This window comes from Oncorhynchus mykiss, chromosome 1, assembly GCF_013265735.2.
Source record: "Oncorhynchus mykiss isolate Arlee chromosome 1, USDA_OmykA_1.1, whole genome shotgun sequence".
NCBI lineage: Eukaryota > Metazoa > Chordata > Actinopteri > Salmoniformes > Salmonidae > Oncorhynchus > Oncorhynchus mykiss.
In genome coordinates this window covers 65,334,566-65,352,740 of record NC_048565.1, presented here as the reverse complement: position 1 = coordinate 65,352,740, position 18,175 = coordinate 65,334,566, and the positions used below count along the sequence as shown (strand labels likewise).

Below are 18,175 nucleotides of genomic sequence, written 5' to 3'. Positions count from 1 at the left end.
TTGTATAAAATAACAATATGATTGTGTGATCACCTCCCACTATATAAGGGACGTGACCATTTACTCTTGGAGTTCTTCCCTGTGAAACCAGAGATACCGTAGATCTCCCTCGCAGCTGCCTGATTTAAAGAGTTTTCTACTATGCAATTAAATAGTCTCTTCCTTAATCTTTGTATCAAGTTGTTTTTTGTTGTTAAAAGTAGTCCTTTGTACATTTTCAATTTGAAAAAAAAAATGGAGTCAAAGTGTAATTCTGTTATTGTGGAATTGCCCATACACGTTTCTCTCACATTGCTCTGTTTGACTACCAGTTGTGTCCAGTCCAGCCTAGTCAAGCCAAGCCTTGGAACATTTGAGGGGTGCCAGATGGGGAAATACAGTTACAGTTTCAAAACAACAGCTACTCTGTGTCTATCCGTCTCAGCTGCATGCATCTCATCCACCCTCTTATCAGAATTCCCAAGTAACAATACTAAATAGAGGTGACCACACCATTGTCATTCATGTATCTTTATTTTGTGTTCCACAGGGGCTGGAGGGGGCAGGGACAGGGGCCATGGCAGAGGCAGAGGAGGCTCTGGGACAGGAGGACTGGAAGGAGAAGTGTTTCGTCCTGGAAGCCCTGCTCATGAAGTTCCGGGTGCAGATCATCAAGATCAGAGAGCTAACGGCAGACAAGGTTGGTCCTAAGTAACAAGTTGTATCAAATGAAATGTTAAATGATCCCAAGTAGCCTTACATCCCAGGCTCTCCTATCGGAAGCAAACTAAAGCAAACACACCAGCAGTAACGCATCGGCTAAAGAAGACCGTAACACTCTCAAACCCCCCCAAAACAGTCATCTGGAATATCATCCTTTACCATTCCAAGCAGCCAGTCCTTCATCCTTTCTCATTAGCACACTTAACTGACCGTTTCACAGCGTATCTCATGCTGACTGAGCAAAATATTCCATCTCAACCACATTCCCTCATTTGGAGCTGTTATTAACTGTTACTGTTACAGAACAAGGAAGTGGTTTTATCCACGGGTTTCCTCCCACGTTGGAGAGGCACATCCTCTTGCCCGAGGATCTCTGTTCGGAGCCTGACTCTAAATGAACTGCCATCTCTATTAAAGTCAGTCAGACTTGAAGCGTCTGTTGAGTGTCTGCTGTGGGGAAAGGTCAGTTGGGAGAGCTGTTCTTTCCTAGGCTCTCTCTCTCTCTCTCTCTCGTACACAAACACACTCTCTCCATCTCTCTCTCTCTTTGTGTTGAAGTGCAGGATCTTCTTAAACACCAGTCCATGTATGGTGTGGAATAGTGTTCTACTATCTAGGTTATGGAGTGGTGGGGTATGGTTTATGCGTGCTTGTGTGTGTGCAGTAATGTAGAACTGTGAGAAAGGTAGAGGGAGAGAGAGCAAGAATGAGGTAGGATGACGAAGACTTGGCTATGTGGCAGGCGGCAAGGCTGTGTGTGTGTGTGTGTGTGTGTGTCATTCCAGGAAGCCATGACACCCACCATCTCAGAATGTTCTGAAATTGTTTCTATAGTTAGAAACAGATAAGATTAGCATTCCTGCGACATTATTTTGTTGAAATATAATTTAATATCTGAGATTGGTTGGAGCCAAATTGGCCATTTTTAATTCATAGGATTCATATGATAGTCAAATATTTTAACATCTGATTTGGACCAAACTTTTTCTTACAATGAGTAAGACACGAGGAATTCAAAGAAGTTGTAAAAAGCCACCCACGGAAACCCCCCACGTCAAACCAACAGCAACCTCTCAAACCAACAGCAACTAGACCGTATCAATTCTCTATGTCTGACTAGTAGTATGGAGCTGTGGCTCGGAATATTGTTTGTTCATCCTATGTGATGTAGTGAATTTGGTGATGTTTTTTCCCCCCCACCTGTTCAGAGAAATGTGTCATTGAGGTTGTTAGGTTTATGTCCCATTCTGCATGCTGATATTACCAGGTTCTGAGCACTAAATGGTGATGTTCTTGCTATTATGTGTTTGTTTTTTTAAAGAACCCCCACCCTCTCAACATTAAAGGGATAGTGTACCCAAATTGGTTTCCTTCAAATGCTAACTTTTTAGCCTTTATCTAATCTAATTGTATTTCTCACATGCTTCATTAACAACAGACGGTAACAGTGAAATGCTTACTTACTTGTCCTTTTCCAAAAATGCAGAGTTAAAGCTATATATTACATTACCGTTCAAAAGTTTGGGGTCACTTAGAAATGTCCTTGTTTTTGAAGGAGAAGCACATTTTTTGTCCATTAAAATAACATAAAATTGATCCAAAATACAGTGTGAACATTGTTAATGTTGTAAATGGTTATTGTAGCTGGAAACTGCGGATTTAAAAAACAATTGAATATCTACATGGGCGTACAGAGGTCCATTATCAGCAACCATCACTCCTGTGTTCCAATGGCATGTTGTGTTAGCTAATCCAAGTTGATCATTTTAAAAGGATAATTGATCATTAGAAAACCCTTTTGGAATTATGTTAGCACAGCTGAAAACTGTTGTCCTGATTAAAGAAGCAATAAAACTGTCCTTCTTTAGACTAGTTGAGTATCTGGAGCATCAGCATTTGTGGGTTCGATTACAGACTCAAAATTGCCAGAAACAAATAGCTTTCTTCTGAAACTCGTCAGTCTATTCTTGTTCTGAGAAATGAAGGCAATTCCATGCCAGAAATTGCCAAGAAACTGAAGATCTCGTACAATGCTGTGTACTACTCCCTTCACAGAACAGCGCAAACTGGCTCTAACCAGAATAATAATGGGCGTGGGAGGCCCCGGGGGCACAACTGAGCAAGAGGACAAGTACATTAGAGTGTCTAGTTTGAGAAACAGACGCCTCACATGTCCTCAACTGGCAGCTTCATTAAGTAGTATCCGCAAAACACCAGTCTCAACGTCAACAGTGAAGAGGCGACTCTGGGATGCTGGCCTTCTAGGCAGAGTTGCAAAGAAAAAGTTGTATCTCTGTCCAGTGTCTGTTCTTTTGCCCATCTTAATCTTTTATTTTTTGAGATATGGCTTTTTCTTTGCAGCTCTGCCTACAAGGACATAAACCTATCAACTTCAATGAGTAATTTCTCTGAACAACAGGAAAAAAACATGACCAAATTCACTGAGAATACATTACAGAGGATAAGGAAACAATAATCTGAGCTGCATCTCCACATTACTTGTCAGACAGAGAACTGATACTATATACTTATTGTTGGGGTGGGATATGCGTGGGGGGGGGGGGGGGGGGGGGGGGGGGGGGGGGTCCGTGTTTTTTTTGTTTTTGACCATTCCTTATGTCTAACACATTGTTAGAAAAATGTTAGGAACACCTGGGTCCAGGTGAAAGCTATGATCCCTTATTTGATGTTGCTTGTTGAATCCACTTTAATCAGTGTAGAGCAGGGTTGCCCAACCCTCTTCCTGGAGATCTAAAGTCTTGTGGGTTTTCAGCGCAACCCTCTGCCTGGAGATCTACTGTCCTGTGGGTTTTCAGTGCAACCCTCTTCTTGGAGATCTACTGTCCTGTGGGTTTTCAGTGCAACCCTTTTCCTGGAGATCTACTGTCCTGTGGGTTTTCAGTCCAACCCTCTTCTTGGAGATCTACTGTCCTGAGGGTTTTCAGTGCAACCCTCTTCCTGGAGATCTACTGTCCTGTGGGTTTTCAGTCCAACCTTCTTCGGATATGTTAGATCGGGTTTAAGTCCGGGCTCTGGCTGGGCCACTCAAGGACATTCAGAGACTTGTCCCAAAGCCACTCCTGCATTGTCTTGGCTGTGTGCTTAGGGTCGTTGTCCTGTTGGAAGGTGAACCTTCGCCCCAGTCAGAGGTCCTGAGCACTCTGGAGCCGGGTTTTCATCAAGGGTCTCTGTACTTTGCTCCGTTCATCTTTCCCTCGATCCTGACTGGTCTCCCAGTCCCTGCCGCTGAAAAACATCCCTGCAGCATGATGCTGTCATCACCATGCTTCACCGTAGGAATGGTGCCAGGTTTCCTCCTGACACTTGGAATTCAGGCCTCAGTTTGTCCGGGCGGCCAGCTCTAGGAAGAGTCTTGGTGGTTCCAAACTTCTTCCATTTAAGGATGATGGAGAACACTGTGCTCTTGGTGACCTTCAATGCTGCAGAAATGTTTTGGTACCCTTCCCCAGATCTGTGTCTCGACACAATCCTGTCTCGGATCTCTAAGGACAATTCCTTCGACCTCAGGGCTTGGTTTTTGCTCTGACACTGTCAACTGTGGGACCTTATATAGACAGATACGTGCTTTTCCAAATCATGTCCAATCAATTTAATTTACCACAGGTGGACTCCAATCAAGTTGTAGAAACATCTCAAGGATGACAAATGAATGGAAACAGGATGCACCTGAGCTCAATTTCGAGTCTCATATCAAAGGGACTAAATACTTATGTAAATAAGGACTCTGTTTTTGCTTTGTCATTATGGGGTAGATTGATGAGGAAAACATTTAATCTAATCAATTTTAGAATAATGCTGTAACTTAGCAAAATGTGTGAAAAGGGAAGGGGTCTGAATACTTTCCGAATGCACTGTAAGTGCCCTTTGAACTGGGAATGGTAGTAGCTGCCAGGTCCACTGGTTTGAGTGTGGATTTTTCACGCTCAACAGTTTCCCGTGTGTATAAAGAATGGTCCACCACCCAAAGGACATCCAGCCAACTTGACACAACTGTGGGAAGCGTTGGAGTCGACATGGGCCAGCATCCCTGTGGAATGCTTTTGACACCTTGTAGAGTCCACGACTGGTAAATTGAGGCTGTTCTGAGGGCAAAGAGGGTGCAACTCAATATTAGGACACTCAGTGTACTTATTGAATAACCTGTCAATTAAAATGGCCAATTTGGATGCAATCTATTTGCTTCATTTCTCAGAAATCAAATTATATTTCAACAAAATAATGTGGAAGGAATGCTATCTAATACTATCCGTTTCTAAGAACAGAAACTATTTCAGAACAATCTGAGATGGTGGGTGTCAAAATTCTCTTTCTTGTGCTTTTGAGGTGGAACGACCCAGAGAGATACAGAGTGAGCGAAAGAGAGAGACGGCCCAAGCCATGGTCTGGTCTGGCCTGCATGGTGGGGTGGGCCAGCTTGGCCCCTGTAGTTCGCTGGCCTAGTTCTGAGGTCTCCAGGGAGGCCTGATTAGAGGTTAATGTAAACAGCAGCCTGACCACAGGGCTCCATCACGCAATGCATTCTGGGATGCCACTGACTTTATTGAATTACAGTTACCGCTCAGTTGTTGAGCCAAACAATCTTTAGGAAAATGATTGTGCTTTTGTTTAGGCCTATGGTGTATTGAAGTTGATTGGGTGCATTTTGAACAATTTAACTATTTGAAAGAATGATATCTTTCCCATATTTCATCATTAACCATGTAATATACAGTGGCCTGCGAAAGTATTCACCCCCTTGGCATTTTTCCTATTTTGTTGCCTTACAACCTGGAATTAAAATTAAGGGGGGTTTGTATCATTTGATTTACACAACATGCCTACCACTTTGAAGATGCTTTGTGACATTTTTTAAGATTTTTAAGATTTTTAGGGAAAACAGACAAGAAATAAAAAGGATAAAAAAAAGAACATTTTAACCTTCATAACTATTCACCCCCCCCCCCCCCCCCCCCCAAAAAAAGTCAATACTTTGTTGAGCCACCTTTTGCAGCAATTACAGCTGCAAGTTTCTATACAATTACAGCTGCTATGTCTCTATAAACTTGGCACATCTAGCCACTGGGATTTTTGCCCATTCTTCAAGGCAAAACTGCTCCAGCTCCTTCAAGTTGGATGCGTCCTGGTGATGTACAGCAATTTTAAGTGATACCACAGATTCTCAATTGGATTGAGGTCTGGGCTTTGACTAGGCCATTCCAAGACATTTAAATGTTTCCCCTTAAACCACTTGAGTGTTGCTTTAGCAGTATGCTTAGGGTCATAGTCCTGCTGGAAGGTGAACCTCTGTCCCAGTCTCAAATCTCTGGAAGACTGAAACGGATTTCCCTCAAGATTTTCCCTGTATTTAGCGCCATCCATCATTCCTTCAATTCTGACCAGTTTCCCAGTCCCTGCCGATGGAAAAACATCCCCATAGCATGATGCTGCCACCACCATGCTTCCCTTTGGGCATGGTGTTCTTGGGGTGATGAGAGGTGTTGGGTTAATGCCAGACATAGTGTTTTCCTTGATTGCCAAAAGCTCAATTTTAGTCTCATCTGATCAGAGTACCTTCTTCCATATGTTTGGGGAGTCTCCCACATGCCTTTTGGCGAACACCAAACGCGTTTGCTTATTTTTTTCTTGAAGCAATGACTTTTTTTCTGGACACTCTTCCGTAAAGCCCAGCTCTGTGGAGTGTACGGCTTAAAGTGGTCCTATGGACAGAAACTCCTATCTCCGCTGTGGAGCTTTGCAGCTCCTTCAGGGTTATCTTTGGTCTCTTTGTTGCCTCTTTGATTAATGCCCTCCTTGCCCGGTCCATGAGTTTTGGTGGGCGACCCTCTCTTGGCAGGTTTGTTGTGATGCCATATTCTTTCCATTTTTTAATAATGGTTTTAATGGTGCTCTGTGGGATGTTCAAAGTTTCTGATACTTTTTTATAATCCAACCCTGATCTGTTCTTCTCCACAACTTTGTCCCTAACCTATATGGAGAGCTCCTTGGTCTTCATGGTACCCCTTGCTTAGTGATGTTGCAGACTCTGGGGGCCTTTCAGAACAGGTGTATATATACTGAGATCATGTGACAGATCATGTGACACTTAGATTGCACACAGGTGGACTTCACTTAACTAATTATGTGACTTCTGAAGGTAATTGGTTGCACCAGATCTTATTTAGGAGCTTCATAACACCACTTTTCCGTTAGATTATTTTTTTGAAGTTTTTTTTTTCTTCATTTCACCAATTTGGACTATTTTGTGTATGTCCATTACATGAAATCCTAATAAAAATCCATTTAAATTACAGGTTGTTAATGCAACAAAATATGAAAAACGCCAAGGGGGAAGAATACTTTTGCAAGGCACTGTATGTGTAATATAGGCCTCATAACAATGTAGGCCTCATAACTTCTAAATTGTAAATACATTATTTTTTTTACTGACTTGCCTAGTTAAGTAAAGGTTAAATAAAAATGTAAAATGAAAACACCATAAACATACACCAGGGTTCAGGGGTAGGGTTGAATATCGGATAACGGGTTAACGAGCTATACCAATATTTCCCGCCCAAACCCACTCCCTTTTCCCCGGGATCAATAACAGCGAGAAACTGGTAAATTACAATAAATTATTTCTATGAACAGCATGATGTGAAATGGAACTGTTAAGTTATATAAAATGTCTAAATCTGGCTTCTCTACAGCCTTCTTTTTGCATGATCAATTATCAACGCTGAGGGCGGGACAGACAGCTCATCTCAGGCGGAGCGCAGTTCACAATGCATGTTTCATCTCATGTTTTTTTCTTGTGACAGGTAGGCCTATATTTGCTGCAGCATAGCCTATGATACCGTAATATAATGACTGAATGCGCGTCTAATTTACACATCGCCATCTGCTTATCGGGAGCCATCTTAGTTTTTTTTATAAGTACATTTTTATTTATTTCACTCGAATATAGTTGCTTTAAATCAGTGCATACGGTATTTGGTATTTTATTAGGGGGTCCACACAAAACATGACATAATACAGAACATTAATAGACAAGAACAGCTCAAGGACAAAACTACGTAGATTTAGCACGCTCTCGCAGTCTCTCTCTCTCTCTCCAACAATTCCATTCCAACAATTCCATTCAAAATAGATCATCCTTTTCATATAGATGTCCTAGCCTACCCCTTTCAGGTAATTCATTCAATGCGCTATTAGCCATATATCGAATGAATGATGGGCTATGCATAGGTGTATAGCCTCTGTCTCTTGTGCAATACGCACCTGTGCACCGCTGGCCTTAAAAAAATGCTCCTTAGCTCTTATTCCCACGACTAAGAGTTTGGGTGCCTTTCTTATATCCTACTAAAAGGCTATTAGAAAAAGGATGCAAGCTCTTGTTTTCAGCAGCCAGTAGAACTCATGGGGAGAAGAGCGAATGCGTGATGGCTGTGTCAGTTATTAATTTAGACCCGTCACCCATAACCATGCAATCTTCGTGAAGAGAAGTGAAAGCCGTCTGCATCTGGTTCTAGTCCTTAATTATTCAAGCATGTCATTACGACGATGAAAATGAGGACCACGAAACGTATTTCATTTAACTGTTAAAAGCGATGTAGCACAGTAGGAAATATTATGAAAGGTGCCCTAGATATGCGTCAGCCTTCTAATTATACAAATGTAAACTAGGCCCTACTATATTTCCAAATGAAATCAAATTTTCTAGCCTTATAATTGTAACTTTGTAGGCTGCATGTCCTGCACCATCTTTGCATGTTCTCTCCCAGCTTGATGGTTTGGACAAGGTAGCAATTTCAGTCATATATAATACAGTACAGTAATACAGTCCACCTTCAAAAATATTAGCCTACTGGAGCTTGTATCATTTATTTACCCAAGAGAGCATAGCTACATCTATGGGCTTCTATGTTTTTCTGTTGTATCTTGTGTGTGAAGTGTGGTAGCCTATATATTATAGGCAATGTAGGCCTATTGGATAATGGCACAATCATTTGGGCTTTTTCGGGCTTGGGCTCATAAAATGTCTTTAATATAGGGCTCATAAAACTTATTTAAATGTATGGCTCATCAGGATCAGGTAGCATCAGGCTTGAATTTTCAAGCCGACAAAAGCTCAACCAAAACCCAGATATATTTATATGCTTTAGAATGACACTTGTGGTTTTGGTGGGAAATACCGGGTTACCCGGGGGGGGAAAGTGATTTATTCTCGGGATGGAACATTTGTAAATTATCAGGGAAATATTCAATCAGCCCTGGTTAGGGCTGACGGGTCACTCTCACTAGTAGAGTCTGACCTCATTATCCTCCTTCCCTCCCTCTGTGGCCTGGCCCTGAGTGGAGTCAGCCTGCTTTTCCTCCTGTGACCTTTGACATCAGTCCTACTGGATTTCCTACTGTGGCGAGATGAGCTCATCAAGTGAAAATCCCCATGCAGTCATCCCAGTGTGTTTTTGTTCCTCTGTACTGGGCTCGCGGTGCGTCAGCGCCTGTTGTTTTAAACCATGCATCAGTGTGTGGGGGTGCACGTATACCTCAAAGAATCTCATTAATCTCCCACTTTCTCATCTGTTTGGTGAATTGCAGGCACCTAAATGGTGTGTGTGTGTGTGTGTGTGTGTGTGTGTGTGTGTGTGTGTGTGTGGATCTGCATTTTTATATTTAGCAGACACTTATCCAGAGCGACTTACAGGAACAATTAGCGTTAAGTGCCTTGCTCAAGGGCACATCGACAGATTTTTTTCACCTTGTCAGCTCGGAGACTCTTATCCTGTGACCTTTCGGTTACTGGCTCTAACCGCTAGACAACCTGCCACCAGGTTGTGTGTGGGGGGGGGGAGCTAGTTTGCTGAGTGGGCAGTGCAGTATTAATGTGACCCAGGCCGAAGGTGTGTTTCTTTTTGTGGTACAGTGCTCTACAGTTGTGTTAGCGAGACGCGAGTAGAGTGGAGCTTTTCTCTCGTTAATAGAGGACTTGAGATCCGGAGTGGTGTGCTGGGTAGGTGAAACGAGATGAAGCATCAAGATAAAGAAAGACCACCAACCACACTGATGTCATCACCGCTACCAGAAAGCTCTGAGTATCTCACTAAGGGAATAGAGAGAATGTACACATTTGTAGGAAAACCTGGGACGTTGGTCAAGTAGTAGAGAGTGAAGGTAAAGAAAGAGGGAACGGAGAGACGGAGTAGAAATAAACGCTCTTGTAATCATTTGGCGGCCCAGGGGAGGAAATTCCTGGGTTTGTAAACAGAGAGCGTGTTGCACAGGAAGTGACCGAGGCAGAGAGAGAGACAGTCTACACTTCTCCATGTTTGGAACGATGGAAGAATGTGGGTCACAACTAGTTTTTCTCTCTCTGTCTCTCTCTCTCACCCTCCCACACTTACGTTTTCTTCTCACTCTATTTTGACTCAACTTTCCCTCACTCTCTCCCTTCTCTCACTCTCTGTAATGGTTTCCTTTCACCCACACCTTGCCTGTGGTATTTTGGGGAGGTAGTGGAGGGCTAGGTAGGGCGTTGGTTTTGGCCCCTGAACTAGCCAGCTGGAACAGTGGTCCACACAGCTCATACTGGAGACAAAGAGACCATGTGTGTTTTATTTTCCCAGGATGCTGCTTTGCACCCTCTCTCCCTACCCCCTTCAGTCTCTCTCGCTCTCCGCTTCTCTCTTGCTCTCTCTCTGTCCCAGACTATTTTCCTCTCATTCTCTCGCTCTCTGTCTCCTATACTCAGTCTCACTCTCACTCACAGGCCCTTTTAATACTACTCCTGCTGTCGCCTTTTTACTGAGTAAGTCCACTCACCACTACAGTAGAACCCTGAGCAGTAGAGTCGACACAGAAAGGGAGGATGAAGTATTTGGGACCTGGACGTTCAGTGGCCTACTTTTATGGTCCAGATCCCGACACACACACACATGTTAAAAGACAGGAACCACATTTGGGGTGGAGAAATGTGCTCTGGTTTTAGCGTTCCCCCCACTTCCTGCCTTTCACTCCCAGATTGATTCCACATTTATGTGGGTGGTGGCCTCCTGTGGGGGTGTTGGGGTTAAATGTCACGTGGACCAATCATCTCTCTGACAAGGGCATGTCAATCACACTCAAGGCTGTGAAGTAAGTAGAGTGGACCACCATAGTTTTACCTTACCGATGGCCAGACTGTTGTACTTACAGTAGGATGGCAATAGCATCCGCAAACTCAGTGGCAAAAGAGAAGTCTGTTATCGTAGGCACACACATACACACACATATAAACACACAAACAAACATGCACACGCACTAACACAAACACTCAGAGAGAAAAGCCAGTTGTATCTCTTTAGTAAGACTGTGCTGCCTCTCCACACCCCCTGCAGTGTTCACACAGACATATGCTTCCGATTTCAGAGCAAGCCCAGCCGCCACCAATCTCAAGATGGGATTCTGCCTACGTCTCTAACCTTGAGATATTTGCTTGGTTCTCCACCGGTTTCCTCCCCATGACAGACGTGTGTGTGTGTGTGCGTGTCTATGCATGTGTGTATGTCTATGCATGTGTGTGTGCTCGAATGTGTGCGTGTGCAGGCATATACTGCATGTGAGCGCGGGCAAATATATGAGCGTGTGTGTGCAAGTGTGTTTGTGTGAGCATATGACGTGTGTGTTTGTGTAGGTGACTCAAAGGGGCTCTGTGTCTGCTGTAATCACTGAGATGTGTGTGAGGGCTACAGTTCTATCCCCTCAGCACAAGTCTCCCTCTCACCAGTAGTCAAGTGTTTGCTGTTTGGAAGGACTCTATATCTGATGGAGCCACTGCACGGAAATCAGTTATTACCATTGCTTTACTGTAGTGTTCAGCTGCTATGATGTTGAGCTACTGCGGAGTAAATATGTAGGCCTGGTGTCTACAGAGGGAGGCTTTGTGAGCTGGCTAGGCTGTGGATGGAGGGTTGTGTGTGTGTGTGTGTGTGTGTGTGGGGTGCTGGTTGGCTGGCCACAATGAGGCAGGCCCGGAATTCCAGGAATGGTAGGCAAACTGGAGTTTGGATCCAGTGAGGATGTAGAAGGGTGGAATGATGGAGAGATGTTAGGGGTTATGTGCATTGACATGGCTTCTGTTGAGTCCTTTTTTGTGTGTGTGTTTCAAGTGTGTAAACATTGTGTGTTCATGTTATTTCGACGTTGTCATTCTAGCTGTCTGACTGGGAGTTTATTTCAGGGACTTGGTAATGGACCATAACACAGATTACCACAGTGTAAATTCCAGTAACAAAGTCCCATTAGAGCTGCTCAGGAAATGATGGACAGTGATGTATCCTTACACACAAGTGTGTGTGTGGGTGTGTGTGTGTGTACAGTACAGCTGTACTCGCTATATGGCCTGGGCACATCAAATTAGGTGTCAATCGAATGAAAGCTAAGATTATTTTTTTTTAAGGCATATATAAATTGTTCAACCATGTTCCATCCTACAGAAATCTGTAATAGAGTGACTGCAACTGAATTGACTACAATGGGGGAGTCATAGTAGTCACAAACCAAAGTTGGTTCACCTGCTACCAGTGTTGTAGGAGTCCGGTCTCGAGACCACTTTTGAGGGTCTTGTCTGGGAGCCAGGTGTGTTGTGGCAGCCCAACCAACCCACAGAGAAAAGGAGTCACCATCGTATGTTCGAGTCTAGGGTGAGATGGTGGGTGGAAGAGCGCGCTTGTTTAAAATGGAAAAGCGTCGCAGTAGCTTTTGGAAAAAGAAGAACCTCAAGACAAAGCAGCTAACGTTATTAGTGGGATGCCCTGTTGAGAGCTACATCCCAAAGGGTTCGTTCTGATTGTACAGAGATTGTGACAGCCGGTTTAATGGTGTCCCTTGAGAAGCCCAGAACAAGATTTATCACAGGAGAGGTGCAGTATTATCATAAGGAGACGTATACTTGGAGTACAGTGGAGGAATGGACGGGGAAAAAGAGAGGCAGAGGAGGTCTAAGAGAGAGAGGGAGGAAGAGAGAGTGAGCTTGAGTCGGTTAAAAATGGTGGGGGAAAAAGGTAGATGTTTGTTAAAGAGGAATGGTAGAAAGTGTAAGCTGAGTGAGATGAAGACAGGAGGAGAAATGGAAGTGAATGAGGTTTAAGTATCGGACGTGGTAGGTGTGAGGAAGTTCTCGAGCCCGAGGCTTTTACCGAGGGTCAGGATAAAGATGAGTCAGTGACAGTAGGAGTGAGGTTTTTGGAAAAAGTGGACCCTTGGCTTTTGGCTGATCCATTTGTGGTTTCAGGGTGGGTGAAAACAGAGTTGGGTGCTGTGGAATCGCTGAGGGTAACCAGAAGTGGTCTTGTAATAATTGTTTGTGTTTCTGCTGGTCAGAGGAAGAAGGCGCTCTGCGTTAAACGAATGCGGGCATGAAATGTGAATTGTTTTGCGCTCAAGAAAATGGTGCCATTGAAAGAAGTGATTACTGGGGTAGCGGTAAATGTAGAAGTTGACCAACTGAAGGGGAAGATTCCCTGTGTTTGTTTTGCTCGTTGTTTGGTGTGGAGCAGACAGGATGGCGTGAGTGGTGAAACAGAAGAGTCATTGTCTGTTCTTTTGAGTTTTGATGTTCTTAGGATATATAAGTTATCCTGTACGAGCTTTTGTGCCGAATACATTACATTGTTACAGGTGTCAAGCTTATGGGCATGTGGCAGCAGTGTGTAGGAGGGAGGTTCCTAGATGTGAGAAGTGTGCAGAAGGGCATGAGACAAAGGAATGTGTAGCATTGGGGAAAGTAGTTGTATGTGTTAATTGTAGAGGTGCCCGTGTGGCTGGTGATCAGAAATGTTCTGTGTGAGAGAGGCAGGTTGAGGTTTCCACGGTTAGAGTAGTGCAGAAGTTGTCATATGCTGAGGCAGTGAATTAAAAAATAATAATACTTGTACCTTTTATTGAGGCAAATCAGTTAAGAACAAATTCTTATTTAGAATGACAGCCTACCGAAAGGCCTCCTGCGGGGACGGGGGCCTGGGAATAAAAATAAATAAATACAATATAAATATAGGTCAAAACACACACAACATAAAGAGAGACCTAAGACTGCAACTTAGCAAGGCAGCAACACATGAAAACACAGCACTGTAGCAACACTACATTCATTTTGTTTTAACCTTTATTTAACTAGGCAAGTCAGTTAAGAACAAATTCTTATTTTCAATGATGGCCTAGTGCCTGTTCAGGGGCAGAACGACGGATTTGTACCTTGTCAGCTCAGGGGTTAGAACTTGCAACTAGTCCAACGCTCTAACCACTAGGCTATGCTGCCGCCCCATAACAACAATATGGTAGCAGCACAAAACATGGTACAAACATTATTAGGTATAGACAACAGTACATCACACAAAGCAGACACAACTGTCAGTAAGAGTGTCCATGATTAAGTCTTTGAATGAAGAGATTGAGAAAAAACTGTCCAGTTTATTGAAGAAAGTAGAGGAAGATGGGTCAAGGGGGAGGGATACCGAGAGGAGTGGTGTGAGAAGTAGATCTGTACCAGTACAGAGGGATAAACCAACAAGTGATAGATGTTTCAAGAAGATCGGATTTTTAGCATTTATAGCAATGGTTATCAACTGTACTGCAGGGATGGAACGTAGATCGCAGAAAATTGAGGTTGTGGTGGCAGCAGCAGAGAGATATTTGGGTGTGCGAGACTTGACATCAGAATAGTTACAGGGTGTGTTGAGTGGTGGTGTCCCTTCCTTTCAGGTTGTTGCCCTGTGGTAGGTCTACGTAGATTTAAATAGTGGAGTAGGATGGTGTTATTTTCTATTATTTAAATGTTTTTGAGAGTGTGTTGTTAGATGGTAGGGTAAATTGTATAATGGAGTTGTACTCCAGGCTAGTAGGTGGCGGTAATGCAACATCTATTGGATGCCAACCGCCGTTAAAACTCATTAAAGAAGAAGATGTCCGCGTGTCAGATACATTTTTACTTGGTCTTGACTCGGTATCGGACAGTGAGGACTCCTAACTTCTTCCTGAGACCAGCGGAGTAAAAAACTCAATCATCAGCTTCCATTCAGTCAGCGCATAAAAGAGCTTCACCACAACAAATATATACACTCCTTTCTTGAAACATTCATATGTTATGGCCTATTGAAACCTGGGATTCCTACTTTACTCGTAACATTACTGTCCTTTACTTTCATTGAAAAATATCCTCTTTGTCCGAATTTCCTTGACTCGCTGGTAGGGAAGAGTGGGGGTTAGTTGCGTGCTTACTAATAGTAAACGGGGAAATTGTAGCTCTTTATATCTATTATAGACATGTATGTGCAGTGGCGAACCTATTGGACATCGGCCTTCAGCGTGTGATGCTAAAAGGACACCAACTGTAAAAACCAGTGCACTCTTGTAGTGAGGACTGGCCACCCCTCAGAGCCTGGTTCCTCTCTAGGTTCCGGCCTTTCTAAGGAGTTTTTCCTTGCCACCGTGCTTCTACATCTACATTGCTTGCTGCTTAGGGTATTAGGCTGGGTCGCCGTATGGCACTTTGTGACATCGGCTGATGTAAAAAGGGCTTTATAAATGTGATTGATTGATGTAGGAAAGTGCACTTTTTATAAAACAAAGGAAGTGGAGGCTATACACAGGTATACACCCTATACCCACTTTTTGTCAGTGGGGATTGCTATACTCGCTTCTTAATCCCTTCTGTTGCGTATCAAAGTAGTGTAGTGGAGGCATACAACTTATTAATTATGTAGTATAACTAGGGTTGGAAACTTTATGGTAAATCTACAGTTTTTTCAGAGATTTTCCAAGGGAAGTTAAGCCCTGGAATTTGAGGAATTTAGCTTAACAGTGAACCTTTTTTGTGGGATACACAAATGGCAATTCTAGGTTTTGTGGCATATTTTGGTTCAACTATCCCCAATTCAACAGAATTGCAAATGCAAAGTGCATTCTTCCATCACATGAGCAGTGCATTCTTCCATAACATGTACAGCTGATTCTCAAGATCTTGCACACTAATGAGATGCTATTGAGCCCACACTATTACATTGTCTGAGCCAAGGACGACATGCTTTCTGGTAAGTTTTGATTACAATACTGGGTGGGGTGAATATATTTTATATGACAATATTTTTTGTTAACTAGTAAATAGTAGCCTACAGCAAAGTGTGTTTAATGTCTAACTTGTTAACAGTTTCTGCTAGTTAGTTTTTGCTACCATGTTGGTTTTAGCTTGCTTGAGCCTGCTAACCGAGGAGTGTTAATTCACCTGTTTCCAAACATGTTTCATTTAAAAAAAAATCTATCTTACAAATGAGTTGATTAATCTAACTGCTTAACTATTTATTTGTACATGGAATTGTATTTCATTTTGTTTTACAAAATGGTTTCTAATCTTTACAGGAAAATTCCACGGGCATTATCTGATGTGTGGAGACATTTCACTGCAATTAATGTAGAAGGAAATGCTGTGCACCTTTGCAAATACTGCACCAAATCGTATGTGAAGAATGCAAAGACGCAGAATCATCTGGCCAAGTGCATAAAGTTCCCTCAGCGCTCACAACAAGCAACCTCTGACAAAAGTCCCTCTACTTCTATTAGAGGTGAAAATGATGAATCAGACACCTTATCGATAGCAACAGCTTATGGTCCTCCTGGAATCAGGAGTTGTTTTTACTCAATGGAGGAACGTAGTCAGAGAAATGCTGAAAAATGTCTTGCTCGAGCTGTGTATGCAACTGGTTCACCTCTGATGCTCACAGGCAATGTGTATTGGAAGAGATTTCTGAATGTTCTTCTCCCAGCATACACCCCTCCAACCAGTCATGCTTTATCTACTCATTTGCAGGATGCAGAGTTCAATAGAGTTCAAGTGAAGGTCAAGCAAATCATAGCGAAAGCAGACTGTATTGGAATCATCTCTGGTGAGTGGTCGAATGTTTCGTGAGCAAGGAAGAATTAACTACATCATCTCCACCCCTCAACCAGTACTCTACAAGAGCACAGACACAAGGGACAACAGACACACCAGTCTCTACATTGCAGATGAGCTGAAGGCAGTCATCAATTACCTTGGACAGAGAAGGTATTTGCACTGGTGACAGACAATGTTGCGAACATGAAGGCTGCTTGGTCTAAAGTGGAGGAGTCCTACCCTCACATCACACCCATTGGCTGTGCTGCTCATGCCTTGAATCTGCTCCTCAAGGACATCATGCAACTGAAAACAATGGATACACCCTACAATAGAGCCAAGGAAATGGTTAGGTTTGTGAAGGGTCATCAAGTTATAGCAGCAATCTACCTCACCAAGCAAAGTGAGAAGAATAAGAGCACCACATTGAAGCTGACCAGCAGCACCTGTTGGGATTGTGTTGTCAGCATGTTTGACAGTCTCCTGGAGGGGAAGGAGTCTCTCCAAGAAATGGCCATATCACAGTCTGCCCCATCAAAAGGATCCTCCTGGATGATGTATTTTGGGAGAGAATGGTAAGCAGCCTGAAACTCCTGAAACCTATAGCAGTAGCCATTGCACAGATTGAGGGAGACAATGCCAACCTGTCTGATGTTCAGACTTACACGCCGCAGTATACATGTTGGACCCCAAGTATGCTGGCAAGATCATCCTGTCTGGTGCAGAGATCAACAAGGCCTATGGTATCATCACTACCGTGTCTCGCCACCTTGGCCTGAATGAGGACAAGGTTCTTGGCAGTCTGGCGAAGTACACTTCCAAGCAAGGGCTTTGGGATGGCGATGCAATATGGCAGTCATGCCAACATACAGTGCCTTGCGAAAGTATTCGGCCCCCTTGAACTTTGCGACCTTTTGCCACATTTCAGGCTTCAAACATAAAGATATAAAACTGTATTTTTTTGTGAAGAATCAACAACAAGTGGGACACAATCATGAAGTGGAACGACATTTATTGGATATTTCAAACTTTTTTAACAAATCAAAAACTGAAAAATTGGGCGTGCAAAATTATTCAGCCCCTTTACTTTCAGTGCAGCAAACTCTCTCCAGAAGTCCAGTGAGGATCTCTGAATGATCCAATGTTGACCTAAATGACTAATGATGATAAATACAATCCACCTGTGTGTAATCAAGTCTCCGTATAAATGCACCTGCACTGTGATAGTCTCAGAGGTCCGTTAAAAGCGCAGAGAGCATCATGAAGAACAAGGAACACACCAGGCAGGTCCGAGATACTGTTGTGAAGAAGTTTAAAGCCGGATTTGGATACAAAAAGATTTCCCAAGCTTTAAACATCCCAAGGAGCACTGTGCAAGCGATAATATTGAAATGGAAGGAGTATCAGACCACTCCAAATCTACCAAGACCTGGCCGTCCCTCTAAACTTTCAGCTCATACAAGGAGAAGACTGATCAGAGATGCAGCCAAGAGGCCCATGATCACTCTGGATGAACTGCAGAGATCTACAGCTGAGGTGGGAGACTCTGTCCATAGGACAACAATCAGT

The 18,175-nt window shown here is 43.2% G+C and overlaps 1 protein-coding gene across 2 annotated transcripts in view; it reads left to right on the top strand.

Moving 5' to 3' along the window:
- Positions 1–18,175, top strand: part of plekhh2 (pleckstrin homology domain containing, family H (with MyTH4 domain) member 2) — a 70,439-nt gene that overhangs the window by 19,383 nt on the left and 32,881 nt on the right. For both annotated transcript variants that reach the window (XM_021608248.2, XM_021608243.2), the window contains exon 2: positions 530–679. In XM_021608248.2, the coding sequence (XP_021463923.2) occupies positions 557–679 (123 nt within the window). In that variant the 5' untranslated portion in view covers positions 530–556. The remainder of the gene's footprint in view (positions 1–529; positions 680–18,175) is intronic.